Below are 17,730 nucleotides of genomic sequence, written 5' to 3'. Positions count from 1 at the left end.
TTTTTCTGGTTGTCTATAATCCCAAGAAGTATTTTGACAGAAATATAACAAGTTTACTTAAAATTAGGTGAATTCTTTGCCGGTAAATTGTCAAAATTTCATAAAAGTGGTCTAACAACGCTGATGATGTTGGGGACTTGATGAAATTATTTAGTAGTAGAACTATTGACTATATATTCTGCTTTATATTCTCAAGTTTCGATGTGTAATATTGTCAGCACGCCTCCTTACACGTGAAACCAATTCTACATCGGGTTCATCAAGCCAAACATGTGAGTACTATGTACTTGGTAAAGATAGTAAAGACATAATATTTGAGAATAAGCAATCAACCCACACAAATACTTGCAATTTTATAGAAGAGGTCTAGCAGTAGCAATGGACAACTATTCGTGGTATTTCAATTCAATAATCTAATGTTACGACATAGAGAAACTTGCACGTAATATCATATCATAAACTAGAACAAATAATAAACTCGTTTCGTGTAAATTATGAGTATGTAACCCTCATATAAGTTGAACTAATCGGCGCTTGGATATGGACAGTTCCAATAAGATTTCACTCTTGAACAAAAATCCATTTTTTGATTTATTTCATCTATTCCATGACCGGAACATGGGGGATACACGTTACACCACGATTTTGAATCAAAAGAGAGATTTTAAGAAATAACAGATCTATTCACTCAACCAATAACCGAGCCATATCTAGTGTATCATAAAGGATTTGTCTATTGGATTGGATAAGAAAAACAATTCTTGAGTGAGGTATTCAACTCCAAGGATGAATAAAAAAAGAAATCTTTATTGGTTCTACCTCCTATTTTTTATGAAGAAAATGAATCTTTTTATCGAAGGATAAAAAAAAATGTGTCCGAACCTCTTGCGGGAATGATTTGGAAGATCCAAAATAAAAAATAGTGGTATTTGCTACCAACAACATAATGGAGGCAGCCAATCAATATAGATTGATCCGAAATCTGATTCAAATCCAATATAGCACCTATGGGTACATAAGAAATGTATTGAATTGATTCTTTTTAATGAATAGATCTGATCTCTACTTCGAATATGGAATTCAAAGGGATCAAATAAGAAATGATACTTTGTATTATAGAACTAAAATGAAATATAAAATCAACCAACATTTATCAAATTTGAAAAAGAGTTGGAAGAAATAGTTTGATCCTCTTATTTTTATTTCTCAAACCGAGAGATCTATGAATCGGGATCCTAATGCATATAGATACAAATGGTTCAATGAGAGCAACAATTTACAGGAACATTTTGAACATTTCATTTATGAGTAGAAGATTTATTGACTGATGTTGCGTAGTACTGATGTTGTATCTACTAATGCTGCGTAGGACTGATTATGCAATTCCATAAATCATGTGTGCAGCATGGGCTGCATGGCACCTTCTGTGTTTTCTGACAGATTATGTGTAAATCTCTTCATAGTCTTGTGGTTGGCTTCCTTCAATTAAGGAGTATGGCTGATATCTAGTGTTGGTGTAATCTTCTTCAATTAAGGAGTATAGCTGGTCTCTAGGGTTTAGCCTAATGACCGTTGGATGTAATTGGTTCTTCTCTTCTTCTCTTTTCTTTTATATATGTGTATCCTTGTACATCCACATTATAAGAAATACAAGAAAACTTAAACCAAAACTTCAACATGGTATCATAGTAGTGTCATCCTTGACCTGTCTCTGCCTAATTTTTTTCTGCTATTGTTCATCTTCAAGCTCCAGTAATGGCTGAAGAAAGCTCAGTGAATCTTGAAGGAGAAAACTCACAAGTTTCTCCCAGTTTTGTTCCAAACACTAAGATAAATACAAATCAACGTTTATGCTCAGTTTTGTTGAATGAATTCAACTATCTCACATGGTCTAGAACAGTGTCTCTTGCTCTCAGTGGAAGAAGAAAGCTAGGGTTTATCAATTGAGGAGTTGAAGCACATGAGCCTTCCACTCAAGTGCATGAAGCATGGTTATGCAAGGACTCATGTCTTTGTTACTCAATAACATGGAGAAGCATATGGCTGAGATCTTTGGCTACGCTGAATCCTCACAAGATCTATGGAAGTCTGTGAAGGACATGTATGAGAACCAGAATAATTATGCTCATGTGTTCCAGTTGAAAAAAGATATTGCATGTATTCAACAAGAATGAATGACCTTTGTTCAACATCTTGGTGTCCTTAAAACCATGTGGAATGAGTTGGATGTGTATCTTGCTCATACCATTGATCCATCTATTCTTCTCAAATGTGCTGAGGAAGATAAGATATATCAGTTGCTAGGAAGCTTAAGCTCCGAGTATGAAGATCTCATAAGTCACATTTTAATGAGCACGGAGCTGCCATATTTTCAAAATGTTTGTGCTACTGTGCAACGTGAAGAAGCAAGAAGAAGGGTGATGAACCAAGAGTCAAGCCACAAACTACCTAAGGCTCGAGGGTATGCTGCAAACTATAAGCAAACTGACAACAAAGTGTACAAGGGGAAAAATCCACACTTAAAATGCAGATACTGCAATGCTACACGACATGTGGAAGAAAGGTGATAGGAATTACATCAGAGTTGAAACCTAAGTTCAATAAGAATATTAGGCCAATCACTCCCAGAGCATCATAGATAACCTCCTACAAAGCACAACATGTTGTAAATTATGCCTCGAGCTTGCTCAACCATGCCTCAGTTGACTTCACTGCCAACCCCTTATCTCTTATCAACAAGTTTGCAGCACATCTTAAAAGCAAATGGCATGGAGAGGTTGTACCAACTCCTAAGGTGGACAGTGACAACCACATTGCACTTCTTGGCCAGTTTGCTAGGTTCCTTGCTAACCATGACCATGTTCATCCTGATAAAGCTTCAGGTATCTTCAATGCTTTCTCTATTGCACTTCAAACTAGTATTGAACTTGATTGTTGGATAATCGACTCAGGTGCCACTAATCACATGACAAATACAATTTCAAACTTGCATGACTTTCATCCTTTTTCAAAACCTTCTCAAGTGTCCATTGCAAATGGAAAAAATGTTTTGGTGATAGGCATAAATTTGATGTCAAAAAACATCGAGTCTAGTGCTTTATATGTTCCATCGTTTCCCTTTAAATTACTCTACATAGGGCAACTCACCTCTACTTTAAAATGCACTGCCACTTTCTCACCTACTAATGTAGTATTTCAGGATTGTATCACTAAAAAGATGATTGGTGAAGGTTTCTTTCTAAATGGCCTGTATTATTTTTGCAAGAAGTCCCATCTTCCTAAAGCTCTTCAAGCAAACTCAAGTAAACCCCGGGATCAACAACTTTGGCATCAAAGACTAGGTTATCCATCCGAAGTTGTTTTGTCAAAACTATTTCCCATGTTTTGTCACCCATCTTTTAAGTGTGATACATGCCATTTTTCCAAATATGCTAGGCTACCTTTTGGTTCTTCAGTGTCCAAGTCTAGTACACCATTTGAAATGGTACATACTGATGTATGAGGTCCTACTTTTGAATCAATAAAAGGTTACAAGTATTTTGTTATATTTGTGGATGATTACACTCGAATCACTTTCCTTTATCTCATGAAATCTAAAAGTGAAGTTCTAACTATGTTTAAAGATTTTCATAAGTTGGTTACACAATTTCACTCAACTGTTAAAACTGTAAGATCAGACAATGGCACTGAGTTCTTATCCAATATCATGACAAGGAATTATTCACCAAACAAGCTGTGTGGGAACCCCACAACAAAATGGGATAGTCGAGAGGAAGAATAGAGATCTACTTGAGAAGACTTGAGCACTCATGTTGCATATGAATGTACCCAAAAAGTTTTGGTCATATGCAATCCTTACAGCCACCTATTTGATCAATAGGCTTCCTAGTCGTGTTCTAGGTTTCAGATCACCATATGAAACCCTTAAAGATAGAACAATAAACCTGTCACACTTGAAAGTTTTCGGTTGCACTTGTTTTGTACATTTGCAAACTCAGCATCGTGACAAATTGGATGTTAGGGCAGTCAAATATGTGTTTATGGGGTACTCCTCCACCCAAAAAGGATATAAATGTTTTAATCCTGTTACTAACAAGTGTGTTGTGTCCAGAGATGTTCTCTTTGAGGAAGAGACTTCATTTTTTAAAAAGGGTTCTACTTCATGTAAAAGGGAGCTTTTGTGTGACTTGTTTCCATTGCCTATATACACTGAGTTTTGGGGTCATGATGATTCCTTAAAAGGCAATGGCAGTCAAGAGCAAGAAGTCATGTTGTAAACGACAACTTCAATAGTTTCCCAACCTAACTCATAAAGAAATGGTGATCTTGAGGCTAAACCTCAACCCTTCATTCACCAACCTTCTCAAGATGTTAGGAGGAATCCACCTCGAGAAAAGAAGGCTCATGCCAAGTTTGTAGACTACGTTACTTATGCTTCTAAACATCCCATCTCTGAAGCAATAAGTAATCACAGTTTTTCAAAATCTCATGTGGCGTTTCTTATTGCAGTCTCAAATCTTGTAGAGCCTAACACTTTTCAAGAGGCCAATCCCATCCCCCACTGGAGGAATGTCACATCCCGGCCCAAGGTCCACCACATCCCCGAGCCCGCTCCACCACTATAGCACGATATTGTCCGCTTTGGGCCCCGACTATGCACTCACGGTTTTGTTTCTGGGAACTCACAAGAGAACTTCCCAGTAGTTCACCCATCATGGGATTGCTCTCGTGCGCTACTCGCTTAACTTCAGAGTTTTGATGGAACCCGAAGCCGGTGAGCTCCTAAAAGGCCTCGTGCTAGGTAGAGATGGGAATATACATATAAGGCTTACAGGATCCACTCCCCTAGGCGATGTGGGATGTTACAATCCACCCCCTTTAGGGGCCCGACGTCCTCGTCGGCACATTTCCGGCCAGGAATTGGCTCTGATACCAATTTGTCACATCTCGGCCCAGGGTCCACCACATCCCGAGCCCGCTCCACCACCGTAGCACGATATTGTCCGTTTTGAGCCCCGATTACGCCCTCACGGTTTTGTTTCTGGGAACTCACACGAGAACTTCCTAGTGGGTCACCCATCATGAGATTTCTCTCGCGCGCTACTCACTTAACTTCAGAGTTTCGATAGAACCCGAAGTCTGTGAGCTCCCAAAAGGCCTCGTGCTAGGTAGAGATGGGAAAATACATATAAGGCTTACATGATCCACTCCCCTAGGCGATGTAGAATGTTACAAGGAAAGCCATGTTTGAAGAACTTCAAGCATTGAAGGAAAATTGTACTTGGAGTATCGTTCAATTACCTCCAGGAAAGAAGGCAGTTAAGAGTCATTGGGTCTACAAAACTAAACTCAAGGCTGATGGCTCAATAGAACGACACAAAGCTCAGCTTGTTGTTCATGGTTTCACACAAAACCTTTAGGATTGATTACAAAGAAACCTTCGTTCCAGTGGCAAAAATGAACAGAGTGCATGTGCTACTTTCAATTGCCGTCAATTGTAGTTGGTCGTTATACCAGATGGATATTAAAAATGCTTTCCTTCATGGAGAGCTTCAGGAGGAAGTTTACATGCAAATTCCCCCAGGTTATTCTCCATTAAAGGATAGGATGGTGTGCAAACTGCACAAGGCTATCTATGGTTTGAAGCAATCACCAAGAGCTTGGTATGCCAAGCTTAGTTCAGTGTTGGAAATGGAAGGTTTTCTCATAAGTAATGTCGATTCTTCCTTGTTTGTATGGAATGGAACCCGTGGGAAGTTGGTGGTCCTTATTTATGTACATGATCTTATTATCACAGGTGACAATGCATTTGAAATTGGAGCCTTGAAAGCCTTCTTACATCAAACTTTTGTCATCAAGGATCTTGGAAAGTTGAAGTATTTTCTTAGCATTAAGATGGCAAACTCTCAACAGGGTTTGTTTCTCAACCAACGCAAGTATGTCATGGATCTACTCGAGGAAGCTAAGTTTACCGATTGTAAGCCAGTTGTCACCCCAATTGACAGTAAACTTAAGCTTACCACTAATGGCGAGGCACTCAAGAATGTCACCTATTATCAAATATTGGTTGGCAAGCTTATCTATCTTACTATCACCCATCCCGACATTACCTTTGCTGTGAGCTTAGTTAGTCAATTCATGCATGCACCCACAGTAGAACATCTAAATATTGTTAAAAGGATTCTACGTTATCTCAAAGGGTCCATTGATAAGAGTATCCTCATGCGTAATAACCATTCTACTGAGATTCATGCATACACTAATGCTGATTGGACAGGCAGTGCAATCGACAGAAAATCCACCACTGGTTATTGTACATTTGTTGGAGGCAACATTGTTACTTAGAAAAGTAAGAAACAACAAGTCATTGCCCGCTCTAGTGCTGAAGCTGAGTATCGAGCAATGGCTGTCATTGCACGTGAATTGATTTGGCTTAAAAGTCTCTTGTTTGACCTAGGGTTCTCGAGTACAACTCATATGTCTCTCATGTGTGATAATCAAGCAGCCATGCACATTGCTGCAAACCCAATTTTTCATGAAAGAACCAAGCATATTGAAGTTGACTATCACTTCATTCAGGCTCAAATTCAGTCACAACTCATCCAAACGGTCTTCACTCACAGTTATGATCAATTGGCAGACGTGTTCACTAAGGCTCTTTCGTCTGCACATTTTCAACGTCTTCTCGGCAAGCTTGGATCGACTATACTCCTCGATGCAGTTTGAGGGGGAGTATTGACTGATGTTGCATAAGACTGATGCTGCATCTACTAATGCTGCATAGGACTGATTATGCAATTCCATAAATCATGGGTGCAGCATGGGCTGCACGGCACCTTTTATGTTTCCTGACAGATTATGTGTAAATCTCTTCTTAGTCTTGTAGTTGGTTTCCTTTAATTAAGGAGTATGGCTGATATCTAATGTTTGGTGTAATTTTTTCAATTAAGGAGTATAGTTAGTCTCTAGGGTTTAGCCTATTGATCATTGGATGTAACTGGTTCTTCTCTTCTTCTGTTCTCTTTTATGTATGTGTATCCTTGTACATTCACATTATAAGAAATACAAGAAAACTTAAACCAAAACTTCAACAAGAGTCGTTTTCATTTTCAAGTAGTGTTTGATCGATTACGTATTAATCAATATTCAATTGATATTGATTTTGATTGGTCTGAGGTTATCGACAAAAAAGATTTGTCTAAGTCACTTCCTTTCTTTTTGTCCAAGTTACTTCTTTTTTGTCCAAGTTTCTTCTCTTTTTGTCTAACTCATTTCCTTTTTTCGTTGTGAGTTTTAGGAATATCCTCATTCATAGGTCCGAGATCCACAACTATGAATTGAAAGGTCCGAATGGTGAACTCTACAATTTGTTGTTATAATCAATAGGTCTTCAAATCGTTCATTTGAAAAAATTGAAACCCTTCTTATTGGATGATCATGATGCTTCCTAAAAATCAAAATTCTTGATCAATGGAGGAACAATATCACCATATTTGTTCAATAAGATACCAAAATGGATGATTGACTCATTCCATACTAGAAATAATCGCGGGAAATCTTTTGATAACATGGATTCCTATTTCTCATTGATATCCCACGATCAAGACAATTGGCTGAATCCCGTGAAACCATTTCATAGAAGTTCATTGATATCTTCTTTTTGTAAAGCAAATCGACTTCAATTCTTGAATAATCCACATCATTTATGCTTCTATTGTAACAAAGGATTCCCTTTTTATTTGGAAAATGCCCGTATCAATAATTATGATTTTACGTATGGATAATTCCTCAATATCTTGTTCATTCACAAAAAAATATTTTCTTTGTGCGGCGGTAAAAAAAATGTTTTTTTTTTTGGAGAGAAATACTATTTCAACAATCGAGTTACAGTGTCTATCATATTCATATTTAACGATTTTCCACAAAATAGTGACGAAAGGGATAACTTGTACAAACCTTTACATTTCTAATTCGATATGATCCATTTGTTCGTAGAGCTATTTACTTGACCACATATATTTTTGGAACCCTTCTAACAAAGTGACAAATAGTTAATTTTGAAAGAACTTATTATCAACCTCTTTCAGATATGAATCTATCTTGTTCAAAAGGGAAGAACTTGCATCAGTATTTCAATTTCAATTTAAACATGGGTTTGATTCACACTCCATGTTCTGAGAAATATTTACCATCCGAAAAGAGTGGGGTCATTGTCTAAAGAAATGCCTTGAGAAAGGGCGAATGTATAGAACCTTTCAACGAGATAGTGCTTTTTCAACTCTCTCAAAATGGAATATATTCCAAACATATATGTCATTGTTCCTTACTTCGACATGATACAAATATCTAAATTTGATACTTTATCAGACCTATTGCTGATACTAACTAGCAGCAAAAAATTTGTATTCATTTTTCATGATATTATGCATGGATTAGATATATCATGAAGAATTCTTTAGAAAAAATTGTGTCTTCCACAATGGAATTTGATAAGTGATATTTTGAGTAAAGTGTTTACATAATCTTCTTCTGTCCGAAGAAATGATTCATCGAAATAATGAGTCACCATTAATATTGACACATATGAGATCACCATTTTCCTCTATTCAATCATTTTCCTTCTTGTTGTTGTTGGATATCTCGTTTGTACACATATTCTCTTTGTTTCTCGAGCCTATAGTGAGTTATAGACAGAGTTCGAAAGGGTCAAATCTTTGATGATTCCATCATACATGATTGAGTTGCGAAAACTTCTAGATATGTATCCTACTCTGAACTAAATTCTTTCTGATTAAAGAATCTCTTTCTAGTTGCTCGAGAACAATTAAGAGATTCTTTAGAAGAAATACGGGCTTCTAGCGACAACATACTATGGGGTGGTGGTCCCGCTTATAAGGTCAAATCAATATGTTCTAAGAAGAAATATTTGAATGTCAATCTCATCGATATCATTGATTTCATGAGTATCACACCAAATCCCATTAATCGAATTGCTTTTTCAAGAAATACGAGACATTTAAGTCATGCAAGTAAAAAGATCCATTCATTGATAAGAAAAAGAAAAAATGTGAAAGGTGATTGGATTGATGATAAAATAGAATCTTGGGTCTCCAACAGTGATTCGATTGATGATAAAGAAAGAGAATTCTTGATTTAGTTCTCCACCTTAAAGATAGAAAAAAAGGATTGATCAAATTCTATTGAGTTTGTCTCATAGTGATCATTTATCAAAGAATGATTCTGGTTATCTAATGAACAACCGAGAGTAATTTGTTTACGATACTTAGTTGACATTCATAAAAAGTATCTAATGAATTATGAGTTCAATACATCATGTTTAGCAGAAAGACGGATATTCCTTGCTCATTATCAGACAATTACTTATTCACAAACCTCCTGTGGGGCTAATAGTTTTCATTTCACATATCATGGAAAACCCTATTCGCTCTGCTTAGCCCTCTTTAGGGGTATTTTAGTGATAGGTTCTATAGGAACTAGACGATCCTATTTGGCTAAATACCTAGCGACAAACTCTTATATTCCTTTCATTACAGTATTTCTGAACAAGTTCTTGGCTAACAAACCCAAGAGTTTTCTTGTTGATGATAATGACGATATTGATGATAGTGATGACCGTGACTTTGATACAAAGTTAGCGCTTATTGATGATAGTGACGACCGTGACTTTGATATAGAGTTAGCACTTCTAACTATGGATATGATGCTGGAAATAAACTCTTCAATTTGAATTAGCAAAAGAAATGTCTCCTTGCATAATATTGATTCCAAACATTTATGATCTGGATGTAAATGAGTCGAATTACTTATCCCTCAGTCTATTAGCGAACTATCTCTCCAGGGATTGTGAAAGATGTTCCACTAGAAATATTCTTATTATTGCTTTGACTCGTATTCCCCAAAAAGTGGATCTCGCTCTAATAGCTCCGAATAAATTAAATACATGCATTAAGATACGAAGGCTTCTTATTCCATAACAACAAAAACACTTTTTCACTCTTTTATATATTAGGGGATTTCACTTGGAAAAGAAAATGTTCCATACTTATGGATTCGGGTCCAGGACCATGGGTTCTAATGTACGAGATCTTGTAGCACTTACCAATGAGGCCCTATCGATTAATATTAAACAAAAGAAATCAATTATAGACACTAATATAATTAGATCTGCTCTTCATAGACAAACTTGAGATTTGCCCAAGTAACATCGATTCAGAATCATGGGATCATTTTCTATCAGATAGGAAGGGCTATTGCACAAAATGTACTTATAAGTAATTGCTCCATAGATCCTATATCTATCTATATGAAGAAGAAATCGTGTAACGAAGGGGATTCTTATTTGTACAAATGGTACTTTGAACTTGGAATGAGTATGAAGAAATTAACCATACTTCTTTATCTTTTGAGTTGTTCTACCTGATCGGTCGCTTAAGACCTTTGGTTTGGGATCACTTTTTATGGACTCGTTGAGTATGATTCTGATCTAGTTCATGGCCTATTAAAAGCAGAAGGCGCTCAGGTATGATCCTCACTGACAGAAAAAGATTGCAGTCAGTTGGATAATGGTCGAGTGACATTGCTTCTTTGGCCCAAACCAAGGAATCCCTTAGATATGATGCAAAATGGATCTTGTTCTATTCTTGATCAGAGATTTCTCCATGAACAATACGAATCAGAGTTTGAAGAAGGGGAAGGAGTCCTCGACCTGCAACAAATAGAGGAGGATTTATCCAATCACATAGTTTAGACTCCTAGAATATGCCGCCCTTGGGGCTTTCCATTTGATTGTATCGAAAGGCCCAATGAATTGAGATTTCCCTATTGGGTCAGGTCATTTCAAGGCAAGCGGATCATTTATGATGAAGAGGATGGACTTCAAGAGAATGATTTGGAGTTCTTGTTGAGTGGAACCATGTAGTACCAGGCACAAGATAAATCTTCCAAAGAACAAGGTTAAAATTTGAAGTGGGTATTGGGGTCAAAATTTGAAGTGAGTATATGGCTAGGATAAGCAAAACCTTGGACATTAATATAGACGGAGCTAGAATGGAACAATATCTAATTAAAAAGTAATCATAAAGATTGTAATTCCATAAAAAGTGACCATATAGAATCTTTTAATTTCGCATATGTTCCTCTTAATAATTTATTCCTACCTCGGAACAATTAGCTTTGAGGATGATCTTGATCTATAACAAATAACAAACAAAACCAAATGCATATATAATATTTCGTCAACAACATATTCTCCACATCAAAAGAATATATTGATCAATTCCCATATAAAGATGCAATGTTATATACGTTCGATATCTTCACTCTTCTAATTAATTGTAATCAAGCACTGGCAGAAATCATCATAAGTCCCAAATGGAATGCAAAGTTAACTTTGATTTTTTGTCGAGTGACTTAACTATGACAAGTGCCTGACGAAAATAATACGTACGTAAGAGGTATTTTGTGTCATTTTGTATCATGTATAGTTCATGCATAGTCACATGCGCATAGGGGTTGAAGCAACTAGCTAAACAAACAAGTTGGGTCCTAATCCTAGACCATATACAAACTTGTACACTCTTTTGGTCCTAAATCTCAAAGATGCAGCATCGATATGATACAATGATTCGTGTCCTCAAGAAAAGAAAATGCAACCCTTTGTGAAGACGCATACACGATGTTTTTTTTAATCATAAGTTTGGATTTCATTCAACCATTCAAGGATGGTTACAAAGGTGGAGTGACAACCGCCGCACTAAAATTTTGCCACAAAAGACCTCTGAATAAAAAGATAATCCAGCAAGGAAAGGGAGCATCCACACTCACTGTATTACAATCATAAACAAAAGAAATTTTCCCACTTCTAATTCTGGTACGAAGAATGGAGTTAGCCAAGGAGGTTCATCCTCCGCCTAAGCATTAAAATTGTTGTCCTTGATAGTGAAATATGCAAGTTCATGAGCTACTAGGATTGCCGCCAATCACAGAAGAAGCTTGAGAATAGCCTTGACAGCTCCATTATGTCCTTTATGGAGGATGTACAACATGTATGTATCTCTTGTTGGTCGGAAAGTTCTTCAATGAGATTTTCTTTAGTAGAGTGATAGTGCTAGTATGTTAGATAGTCAGCTGTTACGGGGAAAAAGGGACTTTGTGGAGATCAAACCCACACCAGGATGCATAAGTATGATTACTTTTCACCATTGCAGTAGAGCATCATCTTGTCTTTAATCAAATTTGAAGTGAATGTACAATACAATCTTGACGAGAAGATGTAAATATATATATATATGTATGTATGTTTATGTAAACTTACATCCATGTTTACATATTTAAATTTGCATCTGCTTCATTGGAGGGAAAACCATATTTACAACTCCAAGAAATATAAATGGAATATAAATGTAGTTTTTACATCTCAAAATTTTAATTTCCATCGGAATTGCTCTAAATATAATCTATTGTATTAGAAAATTTCCCACACGAATAATACAGTTCGCCGTCACTTGTGCATTTGTCAAAGGGACAATATTATCATAGTTCCAAAGATAGTCCAGTTATCTCTATTTAATCTACATTGATTCCCCAATATAATAACTTGTACAATCCAATAGGTGAGATTTTATACAAGACATTGACTGCAATTGAGAGTGAAACATATTTTTTTGGTAAGCAGAGTGAAACCATTTAATATAAAGGTGGACTTAATTTCATGAGTTTTCGATGTGGGACATGCTTCAACATGCTACCTCAAATGGGACCACTCTTTAGTGGGCCACATGTGTAGTCAATATTGGTTACCAGTTTTTTATTTGGGTTTCGGGTGCGTTCGGGTGTGCCAACTTATAGGATTTCGTGGTTTTCAAGTCGTTCCAATTCAGGTTCAATCGAGACTAGAGATCGGTTCATTTTGACACCATATCAATCTTCATGGATTGTCTAGTGGTTAACATCAGTATTCTCCCCAACTTAATCACTTATACAATCCAATAGGTGTGGAGTTTTATACAACAATACAACAATACAATTGATAGTAAAACTATTCAATACATGAGGATATATATAATTCGATGAGGTGTCCAATGTGAGATATGTTTCAACAATGAAATATTATGAAACACCGTATCCTAATACTCAAACGGTAATCCTTCCTTCACAGTGAATGATTCAACAGTTAGAGTGGTATAATTTCCAACTAGCTGCTTAATTTGCACATATAAACATGAAATATAACTTATTACATGTTATTTTGTGTTAGTTATCCATTGATCATATAAACATCAAATATGTTAAGAAAAATTCCGGAACAGAAAGAAAGAAGAGAATCAAATGCTATGGTGCAAATATAATTTCTTAGGAAGAAAACATATTGTTTGGCACGACAACCTACTCTGGGCACTTTCAGAGATAATTTCTTCTATTAAAGAATAAAAATAAGGTGTTGTTAATATATAAATCAATACAGTATATACGTTGATGGTGAAAATAAAGAAGTTGATCATCCAAACAGCGTTCGACCCTTCGTTGAAATCAAATTGGTGATCGGGACCATGCATTTTAACCCATCTCTAGTTAAGAATCAGCACAACTTTGGCTTTTCTTACCCCAAATTTCCTTAAATTTAACCAGAGTTACATTTTATTGGAGCCTCCTTCAAGATTGGTGCGTGTATTTACTTGAATACCACGATATGAGCAGGGATCTGTATTAAAAAAAGGGAAGCATTAACTGTATTTTAGATGGAGCTACTTGAATATTTATATTGTTTTTACAGAGCATGTCGACAGACCAGGATCAAAACCAGCCACCACCGCCCCTAACCCGCGTAAATAGTTTAACTGAGCGTGCAAGCTCGGAAAATGACATCATAATAGAGGTGATGTGGTAAGTTTTTACTTTTTATATTTTTGTAATAGAGGTATACTGTATGTATTTGCACTTGGAGCAAAATCAACAGATCATCAAGATATAAAAAGGATAAATTAGGTTTCATCCTTATTTTCCTTTCTCATTGAGTGTTAATATATGCCCATCTCGTAATTTTATTTCTTCACCCATTTTTAATGAAAAATTTAATCACGCAAAAAGACTTTAAAAATCCTATTAAAAATTAATCCTCTTATATATTCTTTGTAATTAAAAAAAGGAAAAAAAAATTAAAAAAACTTAAAATGAAAAACGAATGAAGATGCAAAACAACCTCCCCATTTTCTCTCTTCATCCCTCACCCCTTTCTTACTCTTTCGTCTCCCTCCAATATCTTCTATATCTTCCATCCACCCCACCCTCCCCAAATTCTATCTCTTATTTTCTCCCCTACTTTTCAATCCTTAATTCTGAATTGGAATTCGGGAATAAATATGATTCTTGATCTCTTCGCATGAGTTAAAATTTAAAATTCATATATGTCTTTGTATTCATTGAATATAATTAACATTACACTAAACTTGATGTAAAATATGACTTTATAATTTTTGCTTTCTTTAATTATAATTTTTTTGAATACCTAAGACATTATCTACACTAAGGGATGGGGAAATAACTAAGCCTGACAATGGGCTAGCCATAATAATTTGCTATGAATCTGCCTTTGATGAGAATCAAATTTAAGATATCTCACTTACAAGTGAAGAATAATATCATTAGACTGTAGTATTAAGTGACTATTTAATTATAAAATTTTAAATTAGGTAGAAAATCCCTCATCGACAAATAGATAAAGGCATATATTTGCAAGGCCCAATCAATAGGTCAAGTCACACACTGATTTTAGCATGCATATGATTATTTAAAATGTGAAGGAAAAAAACTTAACTAAATTACACTATAGTGTGTTACACATGCAAGTACTAATGATGTCCAAACACCAAATTGCCAAAATATATTGTACTATTACTGCAATTTTAAACAGTCTCTAAAACTCTTCGTAAGTGACTTCAAGTAGAAGGTAAAATAAAAGTTAAGTAAAAAAAGACAAAAAAAAAAAAAAAAAGCAATTCCGAAGATCAATTTGCATTAAAAATAAACAAATGAAATAAAAATTTACCAAAAAATATAAAATAAAATAATTAAAGTGCTGGCGTGGATTTTCCATTTATGCAAACTACAACTCACTCTCACAAGTCACAGGCCACAGGTCAATAGACTCCACAACCCTCTATCTCTCTTAAGCATTGCAATAACCAACGGTCCAGATTCGCTCCTCAGTTTCTGGCTCTTCTTTATCTTCCCCACCTTCACTTCCCCACCTCCCCCCCCCCCCTCCTCCTCCTCCTCTCTGTCTCTCCGTCTTGCTTCTCTCTGTGCGTTGCTAGAAATCTCAGCAGAGAAGAGAAAAATGTCGTTGGGGAAGAGACCAAGGCCTCCGATGAAGAGGACCACAAGCATGTCAGAAATCACCTTTGATCCGAACACCATCAGTACTGAGGCACCTCACTCTCAACCGTCCGATCCCAACAACCCTTATCAGCCTCTGGCCTTATGGGGCGGTGGTGGTAGTGGTGGAGGTGATGGTGGTGGGCTTGATGGGTTGGATCAACGGCTTATGATGAAGTTTCCCTCACCATCATCAGCATCGCCAAGAAACCACAGAAAAAATTCTGCTGATTTTGGAGAAACTGCCCACTTCTTGAAGGCTTGTGGTCTCTGTAAACGCCGCCTTATTCCCGGCCGCGATATTTACATGTACAGGTATTCTTCTTCTTCAATAGAATTTTACTAATTATTGTTCAACTGATATTTCTACATATTTTGTTTGCGGTATTAATTCTTTAAATTTACCGTGATTGGTCTAGTAATATTTCTTGTTCAATTTCTAGCATGATAGTCATGTGACTGGTTTTATGAGAGACTTTTTTGTACCTAACAGGTTTTCCTCTTTGCTCTTAGAAAGAAAATAGTTTAGATAATGCTTTAATTAATTATGAAAATCCTCTAAATATTTTTTGGACAAATTTAGGGTTATGTCAACTGTATGCCAGACAAGGTTCGTGCATGGTTGACATGAATTTTTTTCACTTTTCTGTCAAATTAATTATTCTTCATGAACATTTCTTACTTCTTGTATTTTTTTTTTACCATTTTTAGTACTAATACTTCCCAGATTGTTTATTTTTCTTGATTTTCCGGGATATGTAGTGAATATGCCAAAATTAGGAAACCCTATTAATTATATGTGACTATATATATATATATATATATATATATATATATTTTGTGCATGACACGAATCTATTTTCAATTAATTCACTAATTCTTTTTGCCTATAATTTGATTTTCCAGAGGTGACACAGCTTTCTGCAGTCTAGAGTGCCGGCAGCAACAGATAAACCTTGATGAGAGGAAAGACAAGTGTTCTTCCACCGCCGGACACCAAGTCTCTGCCAAAGGTGAAACCGTGTCTGCCTTGTAGGGTTATCGACCCGAACACAGAACGATCTTTGCGAGCTTTGCTCATATGAATATATAAGTATGGGGAGGGTTGGGTTTGATTAGGTACGTTGCATGAAAAATAGGGAAAGATTTTGAAGCTCTGGAGTCGATTAATATATGTGGATTACTCAAGCAAATTAACTTCAAGTGTGTACTTCATCTTCATGGTTTGCTCCCTCTTGTTTTCATTTAGGTGGTACTGGAAGTAAACTGAAAATCTACAGGGTTAATTTAATCTTCCTTATATTATATATCTCTTTTTTTATTTACTGGGTTTTCACTTTCGTGGCGTATATATTATGTTATATGTGAATATATGTGAGTGGTGCCAAAGCCAATTAGTGAGAGAATCGATGCATATATGGGCTGGTTGAAGGCTGAGTTGGATGGTAATTTTCTTTCTGGGTCACGAGTAGAATGGTATTGGATTCCAATAGATTCTCTTTATATTGTAACTTTTGTTAGAGTAGCCCCTCGCTTTTCTAGTTCTTTTTAAGTTTTTTAACTTTTATTTGTAAAAGAGTGATAATTACATTAAATTTAACTATTCTATAAGAAAGAGAATTCAAATTTAGATGCAGAGAATAAATCATATTGTTCTGCTCCCTCAAATTTTCAATTAATTCACTGAATAAAAAAAGAAAGAGTTTTTATTATAAATAATCCTTTAAATGGACTTAACTCGTTATTTTAGTTACTTATTTTAAAAACGATTAATTTTATTCCTAAAATTGACCTACACGTCAATTTAGTCCCTACTGTTCAAATCTATTAACATAGAGCCCACAAAATAATGTTATGTGGAGGATAAAAAATCATTCTGCATTTAATTTAAAAGACAACAAGAAATAAAATAAAAAATAAATAAAATCGGAATTTAGAAACAACCACTCCGCAAAGTCCTAGCCTTCCTTCGGACGACGACTCCATCAAAATCGCCCCAATCTCCCGCCTCCAAGCTCCTCTCCATGGTCAAGCAGACTTCGAACAAACCCAACTTCGCCGTCCCACAAGCACTCCAATCGCCTCGCCGCCGAGTTCTTGGGGTTTCGGCAAACAACAATGCCAAGGTTCACCATTCCCGCTGCAGTTTCCCCTACATTTTCCTCCTCTCTACCTTCTATTTCCTAAACCCTAACCTTAATTGCAGAACCCATGTCTTCTTGCTCGCCCAAACGCCTAAACAACAGCAGCCCGCAACCCCAACTTCAATTCCAAAATTGCCCTCCTCGGCCACGCCGCTCAAGCAGGCGGTGTATAACAGAGCTCTTGGATCTCTCT

At 36.1% G+C, this 17,730-nt stretch overlaps 1 protein-coding gene and 1 pseudogene across 1 annotated transcript; both read left to right on the top strand.

The window, feature by feature from the left end:
* The first annotated feature begins 531 nt into the window (after window positions 1-531).
* LOC126603002 (protein Ycf2-like) lies at window positions 532-10,978 on the top strand (annotated as a pseudogene).
* Window positions 10,979-15,207: 4,229 nt separating this feature from the next.
* On the top strand, window positions 15,208-16,714 carry LOC126605656 (FCS-Like Zinc finger 6-like). The gene is made up of 2 exons (XM_050273070.1): window positions 15,208-15,708; window positions 16,300-16,714. Exons 1-2 carry the CDS (start codon window positions 15,356-15,358, stop codon window positions 16,427-16,429), a joined length of 483 nt encoding a protein of 160 aa, XP_050129027.1. The 5' UTR covers window positions 15,208-15,355; the 3' UTR covers window positions 16,430-16,714.
* Window positions 16,715-17,730: the final 1,016 nt, after the last annotated feature.

Source organism: Malus sylvestris, chromosome 15 (assembly GCF_916048215.2).
Source record: "Malus sylvestris chromosome 15, drMalSylv7.2, whole genome shotgun sequence".
Taxonomy (NCBI): domain Eukaryota; kingdom Viridiplantae; phylum Streptophyta; class Magnoliopsida; order Rosales; family Rosaceae; genus Malus; species Malus sylvestris.
Note: the sequence above shows the minus strand (reverse complement) of the source record. Positions and strands in the feature narration are given on the sequence as shown.

Excerpts from the sequence above, each read along its gene's own strand:
- LOC126605656 (XM_050273070.1), top strand. The coding sequence starts at position 15,356 with ATGTCGTTGGGGAAGAGACCAAGGCCTCCGATGAAGAGGACCACAAGC. Across the intron at positions 15,709-16,299 it reads CGCGATATTTACATGTACAG|AGGTGACACAGCTTTCTGCA; the intron begins GTATTCTTCTTC and ends TTGATTTTCCAG.